The 16,882-nt window shown below is 43.7% G+C and overlaps 1 protein-coding gene across 4 annotated transcripts in view; it reads left to right on the top strand.

Moving 5' to 3' along the window:
* Nucleotides 1–16,882, top strand: part of FREM1 (FRAS1 related extracellular matrix 1) — a 130,329-nt gene that overhangs the window by 65,267 nt on the left and 48,180 nt on the right. For all 4 annotated transcript variants that reach the window (XM_069961974.1, XM_069961975.1, XM_069961976.1 and 1 more), the window contains 5 exons: nt 707–903; nt 11,544–11,766; nt 12,236–12,380; nt 14,998–15,139; nt 16,501–16,696. In XM_069961974.1, coding sequence (XP_069818075.1) covers nt 707–903; nt 11,544–11,766; nt 12,236–12,380; nt 14,998–15,139; nt 16,501–16,696 — 903 coding nt within the window. The remainder of the gene's footprint in view (nt 1–706; nt 904–11,543; nt 11,767–12,235; nt 12,381–14,997; nt 15,140–16,500; nt 16,697–16,882) is intronic.

The raw sequence follows: 16,882 nt of genomic DNA, 5'->3' as shown, positions 1-16,882 counted from the left end.
ATGTAACAGGACAGGGAACCTTCCAATTCCTATTGCCCGATTATTTAAGCCACAACACTTACAGCTAGCCCCAACAGCTGAAGTACAAGGAGGCTACCCATCCCTGCTCTTGGCTGATAAGGAGCATTCACTAAACAAATAAAAGTCGATTTTTAATATGCATAGTTTCTTCTTAAATGATCCCTGTGATTTTTACATATCTTATTGTTCCCAGAATAGACTTTACACAGCATGTGGCGTTATTTTAGAAAGCTACAATGGAATTTTGTTATCTTTCCAGAAATGCTGTCACCTTCTTTAAACATGGCACATTATGCAAAATATCTGTCAAAACTGAAATGTTGGGAGCTAGATTTTTCTTTTTTTATGCTGTGATGGCAAAAGTATGTATACACAGCAGATGGTATTAAAAAGCAAGAACAGAAATAGCCTGCAGTCTAGCTTATAGAACTTGAGGTGCAGAGGAGATAACTGGCTTGCCTGTGGTCATGCATGGACGTAGCCTATCTCTATTGCATTTCTAATGTTTGCTTCCCAAGGGCTTTTATCTATTTACAGCCATGTAGCCACTTGACAGCAGCACAATATCCAATCAACAGAATAACAAGTTTGTGTAATATGGTGACTATGATTCAGCCCAGAATCTCTTCATGCTTAGGTTATGTAATACAGTGAATTATGAATAACTTTCCCTTATTTTACCCAGATTCATTTACACTGAAGGACATCATATCCCAGAATATAAACTATGTCCAGTCAAGGCACCAGCGGATAGAACCAACTGCAGATCACTTCACCTTGTATGTCACCGATGGGAAACATCACTCCCAGGCGAAGTCATTTTATATTGTCATCAACCCAACAAATGATGAAGTTCCAGAATTTATGGCCAGAAATATTACAGTAAGGAATGTTGGCTTTTGTCATCTCATAGACGTATTCTAATTTGTCAGATGTTATTAGAATAGCAGTGTCAGTTCTGGCTTTCTGCATAAGATATTTCGTTTTAGCTAGTCTCTTACAAAAGGTGGATGCTGTCAGTTTTCTTCCTTCATGTTGCCTGTTTTTGATCTGCAGTATACTTGTTTTTGCTTGTCTTTTTGACACTTACAATGTAATAACATGCAAGTTAAAATGGATCTTCACAAAGAAATTGTCCCATCACTATCACAATTACTGTATCTATATCATAAAAATCAAAGTCTGTCTGTCTGTCCTTCTGTCTGTCCTCTATAGACTTCCAAACGCCTGAACCGTTTGACCCCAAATTTGGCACACAGATACATTGGGTGCCCGGGAAGGTTATTGCGAAGGTCCCGTCCTCGCCAGATGTACAGGAGGGGAGGGGGAGGGGAAAGAGAGGCGCCTCATAGAGATGAATGGGAAAATCTCCTCACTGCAAACACAGGTGATATAATTAGCTGCAGCAGACACGGCAGTTGGAGCCTTAGCAACCAATAGGATTACTGCTTTCCTTTTCACAGGGAGCAATGGTTGTTAGGGAAGCTGCCTCACAACATCCACAGAAATAACTGGTAGACCCCCTACTCCATCTATACAGTACATGTATATACAGGACCTCCTACTCCATCTATACAGTACATGTATATACAGGACCCCCTACTCCATCTATACAGTACATGTATATACAGGACCCCCTACTCCAACTATACAGTACATGTATATACAGGACCCTCTACTCCATCTATACAGTGCATATATATACAGGACCCCCTACTCCATCTATACAGTACATGTATATACAGGACCCTCTACTCCATCTATACAGTGCATATATATACAGGACCCCCTACTCCATCTATACAGTACATGTATACAGGACCCCCTACTCCATCTATACAGTACATGTATACAGGACCCCCTACTCCATCTATACAGTACATGTATATACAGGACCCCCTACTCCATCTATACAGTACATGTATATACAGGACCCCCTACTCCATCTATACAGTACATGTATATACAGGGCCCCCTATTCCATCTATACAGTACATGTATATACAGGGCCCCCTACTCCATCCATACAGTACATGTATATACAGGACCCCCTACTCCATCTATACAGTACATGTATACAGGACCCCCTACTCCATCTATACAGTACATGTATATACAGGACCCCCTACTCCATCTATACAGTACATGTATATACAGGACCCCCTACTCCAACTATACAGTACATGTATATACAGGACCCCCTACTCCATCTATACAGTACATGTATATACAGGGCCCCCTACTCCATCTATACAGTACATGTATATACAGGACCCCCTACTCCATCTATACAGTACATGTATATATAGGGCCCCCTACTCCATCTATACAGTACATGTATATACAGGGCCCCCTACTCCATCCATACAGTACATGTATATACAGGACCCCCTACTCCATCTATACAGTACATGTATATACAGGACCCCCTACTCCATCTATACAGTACATGTATATACAGGGCCCCCTACTCCATCCATACAGTACATGTATATACAGGACCCCCTACTCCATCTATACAGTACATGTATACAGGACCCCCTACTCCATCTATACAGTACATATATATATACAGGACCCCCTACTCCATCTATACAGTACATATATATACAGGACCCCCTACTCCAACTATACAGTACATGTATATACAGGACCCCCTACTCCATCTATACAGTACATGTATATACAGGGCCCCCTACTCCATCTATACAGTACATGTATATACAGGACCCCCTACTCCATCTATACAGTACATGTATATATAGGGCCCCCTACTCCATCTATACAGTACATGTATATACAGGGCCCCCTACTCCATCCATACAGTACATGTATATACAGGACCCCCTACTCCATCTATACAGTACATGTATATACAGGACCCCCTACTCCATCTATACAGTACATGTATATACAGGGCCCCCTACTCCATCTATACAGTACATGTATATACAGGGCCCCCTACTCCATCTATACAGTACATGTATATACAGGGCCCCCTACTCCATCTATACAGTACATGTATATACAGGACCCCCTACTCCATCTATACAGTACATGTATACAGGACCCCCTACTCCATCTATACAATACATGTATATACAGGACCCCCTACTCCATCTATACAATACATGTATATACAGGGCCCCCTACTCCATCTATACAGTACATGTATATATACAGGACCCCCTACTCCAACTATACAGTACATGTATATACAGGACCCCCTACTCCATCTATACAGTACATGTATATACAGGGCCCCCTACTCCATCTATACAGTACATGTATATACAGGACCCCCTACTCCATCTATACAGTACATGTATATATAGGGCCCCCTACTCCATCTATACAGTACATGTATATACAGGGCCCCCTACTCCATCTATACATTACATGTATATACAGGGCCCCCTACTCCATCTATACAGTACATGTATATACAGGACCCCCTACTCCATCAATACAGGACATGTATATACAGGGCCCCCTACTCCATCTATACAGTACATGTATATACAGGACCCCCTACTCCATCTATACAGTACATGTATATACAGGACCCCCTACTCCATCTATACAGTACATGTATATACAGGACCCCCTACTCCATCCATACAGTACATGTATATACAGGGCACAACAGATATACCAAACTGTGACTGGGTAACACTGCTACACCAGACCTGACCAATACCTCCATACTGTGCTGGATAACACTGTCATACCAGACCTGACCAATACCGCCATACTGTGACTGGATAACACTGCCAGACCTGACCAATACCGCCATACTGTGACTGGATAACACCGCCACACCAGACCTGACCAATACCGCCATACTATGACTGGATAACACTGCCACAGCAGACCTGACCAATACCGCCATACTGTGACTGGATAACACTGCCACACCAGACCTGACCAATACCGCCATACTGTGACTGGATAACACTGCCACGCCAGACCTGACCAATACCGCCATACTGTGACTGGATAACACTGTCATACCAGACCTGACCAATACCGCCATACTGTGACTGGATAACACTGTCATATAAGACCTGACCAATACCGCCATACTGTGACTGGATAACACTGCCATACCAGACCTGACCAATACCGCCATACTGTGCTGGATAACACTGTCATACCAGACCTGACCAATATCGCCATACTGTGACTGGATAACACTGCCATACCAGACCTGACCAATACCGGCAAACTGTGACTGGGTAACACCGCCACACCAGTCCTGACCAATACCACCATACTGTGACTGGATAACACCATCATATCAGACCTGACCGATACTGCCATACTGTGACTGGATAACACTGCTATACCAGACCTGACCAATACCACCATACCGTGACTGGATAACACCGCCACACCAGACCTGACCAATACCGCCATACTGTGACTGGATAACACCCCCATACCAGACATGACCAATACCGACACTCTGTGACTGAATAACACTGCCATACGGGTAAATACAACCCTGCAGGTATACAGGACACTACAGGTATACAGGACCCCAAAACTATACACTACAAGTGCACGGGACCTCCACAAAACTATATACTACAGGTATACAGGACCCCAAACTTTACACTACAGGTATACAGGACCCCAAAACTATATACTACAGGTATACAGGACCTCCACCAACTATATACTTCAGGTATACAGGACCTCCACCAACTATATACTACAGGTATACAGGACCCCAAACTATACACTACAGGTATATAGGACCCCGAAACTATACACTACAGGTATACAGGAACTCCACCAACTATATACTACAGGTATATAGGACCCCAAACTATACACTACAGGTATACAGGACCTCAAAACCATACACTACAGGTATACAGGACCTACACCAACTCTATAATACAGGTATACAGCACCTTCACCAACTCTATACTACAGGACCCCAAATATACTATAGGTATACAGGAACTCCACCAGCTATATACTACAGGTATATCGGACCCCAAACTATACACTACAGGTATACAGGACCTCCACCAACTCTATACTATAGTTATACAGGACCCTCAAACTATTTACTACAGGTATACAGGACCCCCGAACTATATACTACAGGTATACAAGACCTCCACCAATTATACACTACAGGTATCCAGGACCCTCAAACTATAAACTACAGGTATACAAGACCTCCACCAACTATACATTACAGGTATACAGCACCAACTATATACTACAGGTATACAGGACCCCCGAACTATACAGTATAGGTATACAGGACCTTCACCAACTGTACACTGCAGGTATACAGGACCTCCCTCAACTATACACTATAGGTATACAGCCACCCCAACTATGCACTACAGATATGCGAGACCCCTAAAAACTATACATTGTGGGTATACAGAACCCCTCCAACTATGCACTACAGGTATACACTAATTCCACTGATTAACTCAGATGAAACAATACCTTTAGCTTGGCCTCCTGGGCACCTTAGAACAAATCTAATTAACACACTGACACTTTATACCCGGGCAGCGCCGGGTACATTTTCTAGTAAGTCATAAATTACAACAATATGTTTGCTATTTACAGAATTTGTAAAATGATACAGTTATGATATTTGCTTACCAGTAGGGTGCAAAGCATATAACACTAAGTACGTCCATCTAATGAACTAAGCGCTGGTGGACACACATGCTCAGTTGTTCTACTGAGTAGAAATAACAATCTGTCTTGTTTTTCTGGGAAGCATGAGGGCCTATGGTCTGATAATATAGCAACACCTTCTGCAAGCAATGAAACTATATTTTTAGCTGCCATATGTGGATTGGTCTTTATCAAATTAGCATATGTCAACATTGCAGATGCAGAGTGGTGCCACCATATTTGATTGCTTTGTCTGGCAACAGGAATAAGAGACCTCTGGGCTGGTAGCTACAGAAGAAAGTGCAGGTATTGGTAATGGCTCTGAAAGGGTCTAGTGCAGGGGGAAGGATGTGTGTAGTCATGTGGATGCATTCGCCACCACACTCATTCAGAGGGAGGTGTTGGAGGGCTATGGTTTGGCTGCAACTAGGGTGCATTTGGATAGCTCTGGAGAGGTGTCAATAGAACATGTTGTTGACCTGTGCAAAGGAAGAGGAGGCATAAGGTTTGGACATCAATAAGCAAGCTTGTTATTATGCAGGAAAGGCAGAGAGGCTGGAGGCTCCTAAAGATCTGGTTGATTAAAGGCTGGGAAACTTTATATGAGCCTGTGGAAAGCCATACTATATGGTCACCCGTGCTGGGAGAAGAGAGTGTCTCTGGGACGCCGGTGGTTTAACTACTTTGTCAAGCAAGTATGGTTTGTTGCGAAGTAGACAGTGAGTTAGTGGTGTGACCAAAGGCGGAACTACCGCCGTAGCAGCCATAGCCGCCGCTACGGGGCCCGCTGCATCAGGGGGCCTAGGGGAGCCGGGCCCCCTGAGATCTCATCATTTGTAGCATCCGGCGGCCTCCCGGGCCTGCTGGGTGCTGCAAATGGTGTCCCGGACCTGTCACTTTAACTGCGTGCGCTCCAGGTGAACGCTCGCAGTTAAATGCCGGCCCGTGATTGACAAGGTCAGGAGCCATTGGCTCCCGACCCTGCCAGTCACTCTTGTGTCCGGAGGCAGCATTCTGCCTCCGGTCACAAGAGGCCTCTCTTCCTCCCCAGCGCTCCGGAGCCTGAGTGAGGTCACTCATAATCAGAGCAGGACGAAGGAGACGCTGCTGCTGCAGTTAGGTGAGTAAACTTTTTTTTTTTAAACATGAGGATGCCGACATGGGAATGGGGAGGAGGAGGATTGATTCATTGGGAGGGGGTTAATTACATCGGATTGTCTGCATGGGGGGAAGGGGTGAAATTTACATAGGATTGCCTACATAGGAAGGGGGAGATTTACATGGGATTGCCTACATAGGAAGGGGGGGATTTACATGGGATTGCCTACATAGGAAGGGGGGATTTACATGGGATTGCCTACATAGGAAGGGGGGGATTTACATGGGATTGCATACATAGGAAGGGGGGGATTTACATGGGATTGCCTACATAGGAAGGGGGGGATTTACATGGGATTGCCTACATAGGAGGGGGGGGATTTACATGGGATTGCCTACATAGGAAGGGGGGTATTTACATGGGATTGCCTACATAGGAAGGGGGGATTTACATGGGATTGCCTACATAGGAAGGGGGGATTTACATGGGATTGCCTACATAGGAAGGGGGGATTTACATGGAATTGCCTATATAGGAAGGGGGGATTTACATGGAATTGCCTACATGGGGGGGGGGGGGAAGGGGGTAATTTGGTAACTGACATGGGACTGCCCTCATTGGGGGGGGGGGTAATTTACATGGAACTGCTTACATGGAGGAGGGGTGGGGGGTAATTTGGTAACTGAAATGGGACTGCCTACATGGGGGGGGGGAATTTACATGGAACTACTTAGATTTAGGGGGGGGGGGGAGATTTACATGGGATTGCCTACATGGGGCGGTTAACTAGCAGGATTGCCTACATGGGAGAGAGGGGGTTAACTTACATGGGATTGCTTGCATGGGGGGTTAACTAACAGGATTGCCTACACAGGAGAGAGGGGGTTAACTTACATGGGATTGCTTGCATGGGGGGGTTAACTAACGGGATTGCCTACACGGGAGAGAGGGGGTTAACTTACATGGGATTGCTTACATGGGTGGTTAACTAACAGGATTGCCTACATGGAAGAGAGGGGGTTAACTTACATGGGATTGCTTGATGGGGGGGGTTGACTAACAGGATTGCCTCCATGGGAGAGCAGAGGTTAATTTACATGGGAGTGCCTACATTGGAAGGGGGGGGGGATTAGCATCAGGGGCGGATTAACTTTACCACAGACCCCGGGCTGTTCACCAAGCCTGGGCCCCCCCACCCCACTTTAACTATAGCAGCACTAGCCTGGCGTTCATAGTGCAGGACAGATAATGTCATGATGCCCTGATTTGTGCAAAATTGCCATAAAAAACTGTGATTTTTTGCAAAAAATGGCGGAAGTGTAGCCAGGAGACAGTACACCACTGAAAGTATAAGTCTTCTTGGGTGGTCATGGGCCCCCCAGGAGCTTAGGGCCCCGGGCTGCCGCCCGAAACGCCCCTATTATAATCCACTACTGATTAGCATGCATGGGTTTGCCCACATGTGGCGAGGGGGGTTACTTACACAGGATTGCTTACATTTGGGGGGGGGGGGGTCACTTACATGAAATTGCCCACATGGGGGGGGGGGGGTAACTTGCAGGTGGAAGCCTGTATGAGGAAATGGGTTAACCAAGTGAGATGACTGCATGGGAAGGATGGAGCATAACTACCAGGGGAGATGCCTACCGGAGGGGGCTAACTATCCAAGATCCAAGGAGATTACTACATAGGGGGAGATTAACTTCCAGGGGGGTAAATTACAGGGGGATGCCCTGCCCCGGGAGACCTAACTACTATACAGATGCACAGCGGGGTATGACTACTATATAGGGGCACAGACGAGCCTAACTACTATATGGGGGGTAGAGAAGGGTCTAACTACTTAATGAGGGACACAGTGGTCTAACTACTATATGGGGGGTAGAGAAGGGTCTAACTACTTAATGAGGGACACAGTGGTCTAACTACTATATGGGGGGTAGTGAAGGGTCTAACTACTTAATGAGGGACACAGTAGTCTAACTACTATATGGATACAGAGGGGACTACTATATGAGGGAACAGATGGAGCAAATAGATGTGTAGGATGATGGGGCATGAGTGAGGAACCTAAACTGTTTGTCTGGCAGATTCTAAAGAGAGAAGTCCTCATGGTGGCCCAGGCTGGATGGAGAAGAAGGGAAAAAGTGAGCAACTCCAATTGGAGAAGACGACTCCTGTGATGCACTCAAAGAACACGTCCCCTGTGAGTTATTGGCTGTAAATGCACTATAATCACTTATGGTGTGTAGAGCCTGTGTGGAACTAATACATGTCACTATATGGCCACTGGTGATATTGGACTGTGGATTTTATTCCATAGCAGTGGTAGCATTATTCAGTATGTAGTGATAATAGTGAGAGGTGGTAATATTTGTCCCATGTAAACTGGTACTGTTTGTATTATTCATCTTAAAGTGACTGTACCACCAGACCCAGGCTGAAGCACTGGAGGCGGCCCGACCCACCCTTAGTGGGAAGAAACCCCTGCCCCTCTATGATAGGGTTCCATTGATTCTAATGGAGTCACGTCATGGAGGGGCTGGGGTTTCTTCCCACTAAGGGTGGGTCGGCCCGCCTCTAGTGCTTCAGCCTGGGCCTGGTGGTACAGTCACTTTAACATACTGGATTTGGTTGGTAACAGTATAGTGGTAATGGAAGTGGTCATGGTGCTATAATGCTTTTCCTAATACTATATATACATATTGCTCTCTCTTCACGGCTTAGTGGTCAGTTGTTGGGGGGGGGGGCAATTAAAAGTTTGCTATGGGGCCCAGCAAGTTGTAGTTACGCCCCTGGGTGTGGCTGATAATATTCTAAGGCTAGGAGTGTCTGGTAGTGAAGGAAGGGGCTTATGGTGTTCTAGGTGAGTCACTACTGTGTGGGCCACTAAGGTTTATTGTTCAATGCCAGAGAATCTGGTAGGAGTTTTTCCTTGTTTTTTCTTTCTTCTCCTTTTTGTTTTTATTTTTCCCTTTTGAATCTGTATATGCATTTATGATATGTTTTGTACTATTTGTATCGTTTGTAATCATTTATGCCTGCAGCATATACCGCAAGGGTTAAGTAGTCCCCTCCCCCTGTGGATGGGTGTGACTAGAAAGAAGGTGTTACCATGTACCTGTATTACCTATATAAGTTGGATAACATTGTACACACCTATGCTACGATTAAGATCTGTATAGATCGAAATGCGTCAGCTATTGCCAAGCCACTGTCAGGTTTTTATTGTTTTATACGGTTGTCACAATAAAGAATTCGTTATGGACTTTCATGGTGCTGGAATCTTCCTTATGTTCATCTGGTAGGAGCATCTGTAATCCCCATTGCTGAGTTAATGTTATAGGTTACCTTAATAAAAAGACTGGCAAAACACAGAAGTAACTGTGGTCAAAAGTCAAAGCTTGACGCAAAGTACAGAAGAGCAGAAATCTACGAAACAAAAGCAAAAACACAAAACTTAGACCCCTCAAATTACTGCAAAGTGTCTCTAAACTTGCTTTCAACTTTTCAGTAACTATGAGGGAGATTTATATTAAAGTGTAAAGTGACACTGGCTCAGTTGCCCCTAGCAACCAATCAGATTCCTCCTTTCATTTTCCAAAGAGTCTGTAAGGAATGAAAGGTGGAATCTGATTGGTTGCTAGGGGCAACTGTGCCAGTTTCACTTAACATCATGTTTGATAACTCTCCCCCATATGACTAAATAAAAGAGAGGCATTACCTCTGATGGCAGGTGTGTTGATGTAAAAATAGGGGTGTTCTAGTCATGCTGTACAGCTCCTGTATGTACAATAGCTTGGATGAATTGCATAACAATAGCTCATAATGTGCTAACATGGAGATCATATCTCCATACACATTTACTATGTCTGACACACCAGACAAAACACGCTCCAAAATTGTGGCCTATTAAGAAGGTGCAACACGTCTGGGCCCGGCAGAGTTTCGATTTGGCCCTGCACGGCGCCTTACCTTCCTGCACTCCTGCTAGCTTCTCCTCTGGCCGGCGCGCACATACCCATCTCCTAGTGGGCACAACGACTCTGTAAAATTTAAAGGGCCAGTGCGCCCTTAATTGGCTGCAGGCTGCAGCCTTGCGCATATAAAAGAGGGCATGCACTAGACTTTCTTGTTGGAGGCTCTGCATGCTACCCTTTACATGTGGCCCCAGCTTTTCTGTGATTCCTGCCCATGATTTCTGCCTGTGGGTCCTGCACTCTGTGACTGTTGCCCTGAATCCAGCCATAAGTCCAACCTGCCTGCCTCCAGATTGACATCACCCTCTGCCGCTAGCAAGCCAAGCCAGGGGTAGCGACCTGGGGGTCACCTGCCACAGCAAGTCCAACCCACCGGTGGGCTCTGGTGAAAACTAAGACTCCGCTCCCTGGTGCGGCTTTTTCCATTGCTAATGGTAGTACAGCGGATCCACCACTCTTGCTGTTACAATTAACAGGCGTCCGAATTGTAAAACCATTCACAAACTTAGTCTGTCTAAACGATAGTTTTATTAGATTCCATAAGTTTTTTCTTTTAATATACAGTATGCTACTAGATAGCAGTTTGACATTGTATTTATGTATGATATGTATGCGTTAACTATAGTTGATAATAGAAAAACACATCTTATAATAACAGAATATTGGTAATAAGCTGCCGCTGACATACCGTAGAAGTTGTAGCTTTATGAACAGTGTAACTATTGCTTTGAGTTTTATATTCTTGAGGCTAAATCTAACTTTGTTTCCTTCTTTATACACTTTAGGTGGAGGAAGGCCAAATGAGAGAACTTAATCCTTCAGTAATTAATGTGTCGGACATGGATGTCCCCCAGAATTACTTATCATTTATTGTTACAGTAAATCCCCAACATGGATTAATTATTGAAGAAAGTTTTGGAATAGAGAAAATGAAACACTTGCTTAAAAGGCCCAAAAATCAGACAGTTCCTTTTGTACACGACTTCACAATGGAGTACCTCAGAAATGGTACGCTGGTAATAACTACATAAGATAGAAAAACATTATAGATAAAAATGGCTTGGTCTCCCTCCCTTTAAAGTAATCATGACCATGTGATAGTCCTCTCCTCCAGACAACCCTATAAGTGTTATGATTAGCCAATGGTAAGCTTGTGAGCAGGACTCTCACGTCTCAAGTCTCAATGGGGGAGATTTATCAAACTGGTGTAAAGTAGAATAGTCTTAGTTGCCCCTAGCAACCAATCAGATTCCACCTTTCATTCCTCACAGTCTTTAGAAAATGAAAGGTGGAATCTGATTGGTTGCTAGGGGCAACTATTACGATTCTACTTTACACCTGTTTGATAAATCTCCCCCAATGATTCTATAATTTAGGTTGTAATGTCTCTGTATCATGATATGCTGTGATATGTGGGTGCTATATAAATAAAGATTATTACTATTGTAATATTTTGTTAATGTTTTAATGTTGATAGGTATGAAGCTAATATATGTTCACGATGACTCTGAAAACCTTGCTGACAGGTTCACGATCAGGTTGTCAGATGGACAACATGAAGTGGAGAGAACGATTTTTGTTACAGTTATTGGAGTTAATGATGAAAAACCAATTCTTACAAAGTAAGTGTCATGTACTAACTGAATAGACAAATTAGGCATAGGTCCAGAGGGGCCGAAAATAAAGTTGTTTACTCCAATAAATCAGCCCATTCTAATATGTTGGTAGCAGTTCTTGCTGACCACCAGTTATTATAAACTAAACTTCATACAGTCACCTGTAGCGACTAACGCTTCCTTCCTGTTCCGTGGTGGAGGTGGAGACATCCAGAGTACCACCTGGAAAACAGGCATTCAGCCTAGGTAATAGGCTATATCCCCGTTTTCCAGGCGGTACTCAGGCTGTCTCCACCTTCTCCATAGAACAGGAAGGAAGCAGGAGTCAAATGCCGATAGTTTGGGTTCGTACGAACCTGAACCTCGGCCCTTTTCGATCATCTCTAATCACTTTCACTTGTAAAGAAAAACTAAATACAGAATAGTTTATTTTGATCCTTTTTTCTCTCAAATTCAAATTCAAACTAAAAGGTATATATATTATATATATATATATATATATATATATATATATATATATATATGTATATATATATATTTTACAGTCACACCAGTCCTATTCCATGGCACCTACAGGGGGGTTATCAGGAGAAGGGGACTCCCCTGTAGCCCATCAGCAATCTCAGAATGTAAAAAAGTGGAAAAAAAAATAATCAAAGGATTGCATGTACCACCGAAACTACAGCTCATAATGCAAAGACGAAGGCCTTTCACAAGCCTTAATTTATGGGGTATGCATCTCCAGGGACATATATGCACCACTAAAATAACACACCTGTAGAAAAATTACAATTCTCATTTTGCACAATCTGTTTTAGGGTGCTTTCACACACACTGGATCCGCAGCAGTTCCGCAGCAGATTTTACAGTGTGGATTTGATGCTGTGTTCATTCATTTAGTCAAATCTGCTGCGGATCCGGTAGGTGTGAAGGCACCCTAACATTAAAGGGGTACTCCAGGCTAGGGGCATTTTCTGTGTATGGCCGGAGAGGGGGTGGATATAGAGGCCGCCGGTCACTTACCTCCCTGGTTGCAGCGCCGGGTCCCTGATTGCGCCGCCCTGTTCTTCTGTCCCACTGCCTGGTCTGAGCTGCGGCTTGAGATGTGACGTCTCAAGGCAGCTCAGCCATTCAGCGGCCGAGGTGGGACCCCACTACGACCCGGCCACACACAGAAAATACTCCTAGCCCGGAGTACCCCTTTAAGTTCTGGAAAACACCAGTGTGGGAAAAAAATGCTCCCTATATACTATACTCCCTATATAATATTCTGTGAGGGATAGGATTACAAAATGGGTTACTTGTCAGGGGTTCCCATTGTACTAGTATCTCAAAGGTTGTGCATATGTGATATGGCGCTCTAAAACAATAAATACCATAAGAATGCCATCTCTTCACTCCTGAGCTCTGCTGTGTGTCCAAACAACAATATATAGTCACATACAAGGCTGCTTCTGCCATAAGGCGGAATGAGTATTCCACCTCAGGCGGCAGATTCTGTGGTCCCAGAGGGGGCGACATAATCTTCCCTGCTGCTGTCAAATTTAACTTTAAGTGACTCTGTACCCACAATCTGACCCCCCCCCCAAACCACTTGTACCTTCGGATATCTGCTTTTAATCCAAGATCTCTCCTGTGGTCCGTTCGGCAGGTGCTGCGGTTATTGTCCTAAAAAAACTACTTTTAAACTGGCAGTCCATGCCAAACGGGCGTATCTGTGCCCTAACCCTCTTCATCATTAGGAGTCCCACTGGAACATTTTCTCCATGCTAAACATTGCCCAGCTGCTTTATCAATCCAGCCCATGTGCCGGGCTTAAATTGTGGGGAATAGGAGGCAATCTGCCTGGAGCATTCCTAATGATGAGAAGGGTAAAGAGGAGGGACGGAGGGGTACTACAAAGTTAGGGCACAGATACGCCCATTTGGCACGGGCTGCCAGTTTAAAAGTATTTTTTTAGGACAATAACTGCATCACCTGCCGAACAGACCACAGGACAGATCTTGAATTAAAAGCAGCTATCCGAAGGTACAAGTGGTTTGGGGGGGGGGGGGGGGGGGGTCAGATTGTGGGTACAGAGTCTCTTTAACAAAATCACAGTAGTCAGGGCCCACCTTAGTCCCTGGGCAGCCGTTCCATCCCCACGTCCCGCCGGGCATCATTGGGACCGAGAACAGACCGCCGGCGGAGCGTGGGTACGGCAGTGAGCATGGGCGGTGGGGGTTTTGGCTTGGATGAGGTGGTGTGGCTACTGGGAGGGAGTGCCATTTCAGGTTTGCCTCAGGCAGAAGAAAACCTGGAATCGACCCTGATCACATTCTGTATGGAGATGTGTCAGATTGGTTAACTTGTTTGCCCCTTTAGTGAAAAAAATGTTGGTGTAAAGTACAATGACTATAAGATAATGTAACAGAGACAAAACATGTCTGGTAAGCATAAATCTTCCCCAACAGCAGTGCCTTTCTCAAGATTTGGGTAGATTTTCTCCTTAATTCTAACACAATAAATAATGTCAGTCCTGAATAATTGTTTTATCTAATGGATGGATATAAGTTGTACCAATGTGTCAAGCTTCCTTGTAACAATCTTAATTGAATCACTGTGTTAATACTTGATTCTCCAGGCACTGTGAAGTAGTGCTGAGCATGGGTGAACATTATATTATTTCAAGTGCAGTACTGTCAGCCGAAGATAAGGATACTCCCAGAGATGACATTTACTATGTAATTGACAGCACTCCAGGCCAAGGAGATCTTCAAATGAAGGTCTGTATTCTTTGCATTTTTCTTGTAGCTCGAATAGAAAAATTGTCACTTTTTTATTATTGCTAAGGGGTCGTACAGGTTAATACTGAAATGATTGTATGTAGATTTGTAACATATAGCAATATACTTACTGTTAAAGTTGTGTCAGAAAAAATTATCTTAAGGATAATGACTCGGTGAAAAGGAGAAGATAACATGTAAGCATTATGTACATAGAGACTTCATAAAAACAAAGAATCCTCTCGGAAACTGAATTTTAATGACATCAGTTCTTAATGCATTGTACAAATTGTTAATTTTTAAAATTTACTAAATTACTAGATTAGGTGTTTTGTGATTATGTGCATTTTACATCTGTGTACAGTAGTGTTAAAAACATAGCTAACACCAATAAGCAATACGCACGGTAGAGTGGCGCTGTGCCCAGAAAACACACCTCTTTTACCTATCTGGCCCACCCTTGAATGATACCAGTATCACTGTACCTCCTTCTTCGCCTCCCAAATCTCCCTGCTGTCTGATGTTTTTTATTAATTTTTATTTGGTGTGCATTGGATTAGGAGTAGTCTTATACAGTATATCCCAAATTCTATATTTTAACTGGATAAGTTAGGAATAGTCTTATATGCCCAACCATCTTTTATGCCGGAAAATACGGTATATATGAATTGTGCAGCATCTGAGCTTGTGGATGGTGCGGAGAACCACACATGGAGTAAGGGGGGTGACAGTATCACTTTAACGTGATAAAACAATCTTTTTTGGTAGTGATGCTTCTACATAACAAATAACTGACTTGCGTGAGTAACAGTGGTATAAAAAACACAAACCCAACATGAGGACATTACTCATTCTGAGCAATTGAAGTATTAATTGATAAGGACTTGTATAATATAATAGCAGTAAGTTAAATTGGTAAAGTCATTTATTCTGTATCATATCAAGTATCAATTGTAGAGCCTATTTAAAAGGGTATTCCCAACTAGAAAACATTACTCTTAGGCCTCTTAGCAGAAAATAACTGGAGTGCACAAATCTGCATGAATTCCATTGGCTTTAATTGGAGTTGTGTAAATGGAACAGCATAGCTTGTGGCCCTACCCTGTTGGGGCAACTCCCATTAAAGTCAATTGTGTAACTTTCTTTTTGAAAGAAAATACATGTTCTGAATATGTCAAAATTTACCAAGTATTGCATTGAAAAGGCAAACCATTTTGGGGGGTCTAGTGACACTATGTCAGACAAGCCACAGTACACTGTAAAGATAGTAAAGGATGGTGGTACAGTGATGTTAAATATAATTACTAAATTACAATTTTAATTACTAAAATGTGTCTGATGAAATTTTCTTCTGCTGAAAGGTACACGACAAGTGGAAGACCTTGGATACCACAATGAAGTGTAGTCAAGAAGACATTGATATGAATCTGGTCAGATATGTCCACAGGGGAACACTTGGTTCCAAAAATGAAGATCGCTTTACTTTCCACCTGTGGGATGGCAAAAACAGGTCTCCCGAGCTACATTTTCATATTATAGTTAAAGATATAGAGAAAGGTAAGTAAGACATGTATGGCATGATTTGAGGTTGTTTGACCAGCAAAGTGCTCCAAAAAGTCTATATCCCTCTGTAGTTAAACTATATGGATTCTAATGGAGCTGTGTCATAGTGGGGTGGGGGTTTCCTCCCACTGGGGGCGGGCCGGCCTGCCTCCAGTGCTTCACTCCCAGCCCGATACCCGT

The sequence above is a fragment of the Dendropsophus ebraccatus genome, chromosome 3, assembly GCF_027789765.1.
Source record: "Dendropsophus ebraccatus isolate aDenEbr1 chromosome 3, aDenEbr1.pat, whole genome shotgun sequence".
NCBI classification, from domain to species: domain Eukaryota; kingdom Metazoa; phylum Chordata; class Amphibia; order Anura; family Hylidae; genus Dendropsophus; species Dendropsophus ebraccatus.
The sequence above is the reverse complement of the archived record's forward strand: the minus strand, read 5'-3'. Positions and strand labels throughout refer to the sequence as shown.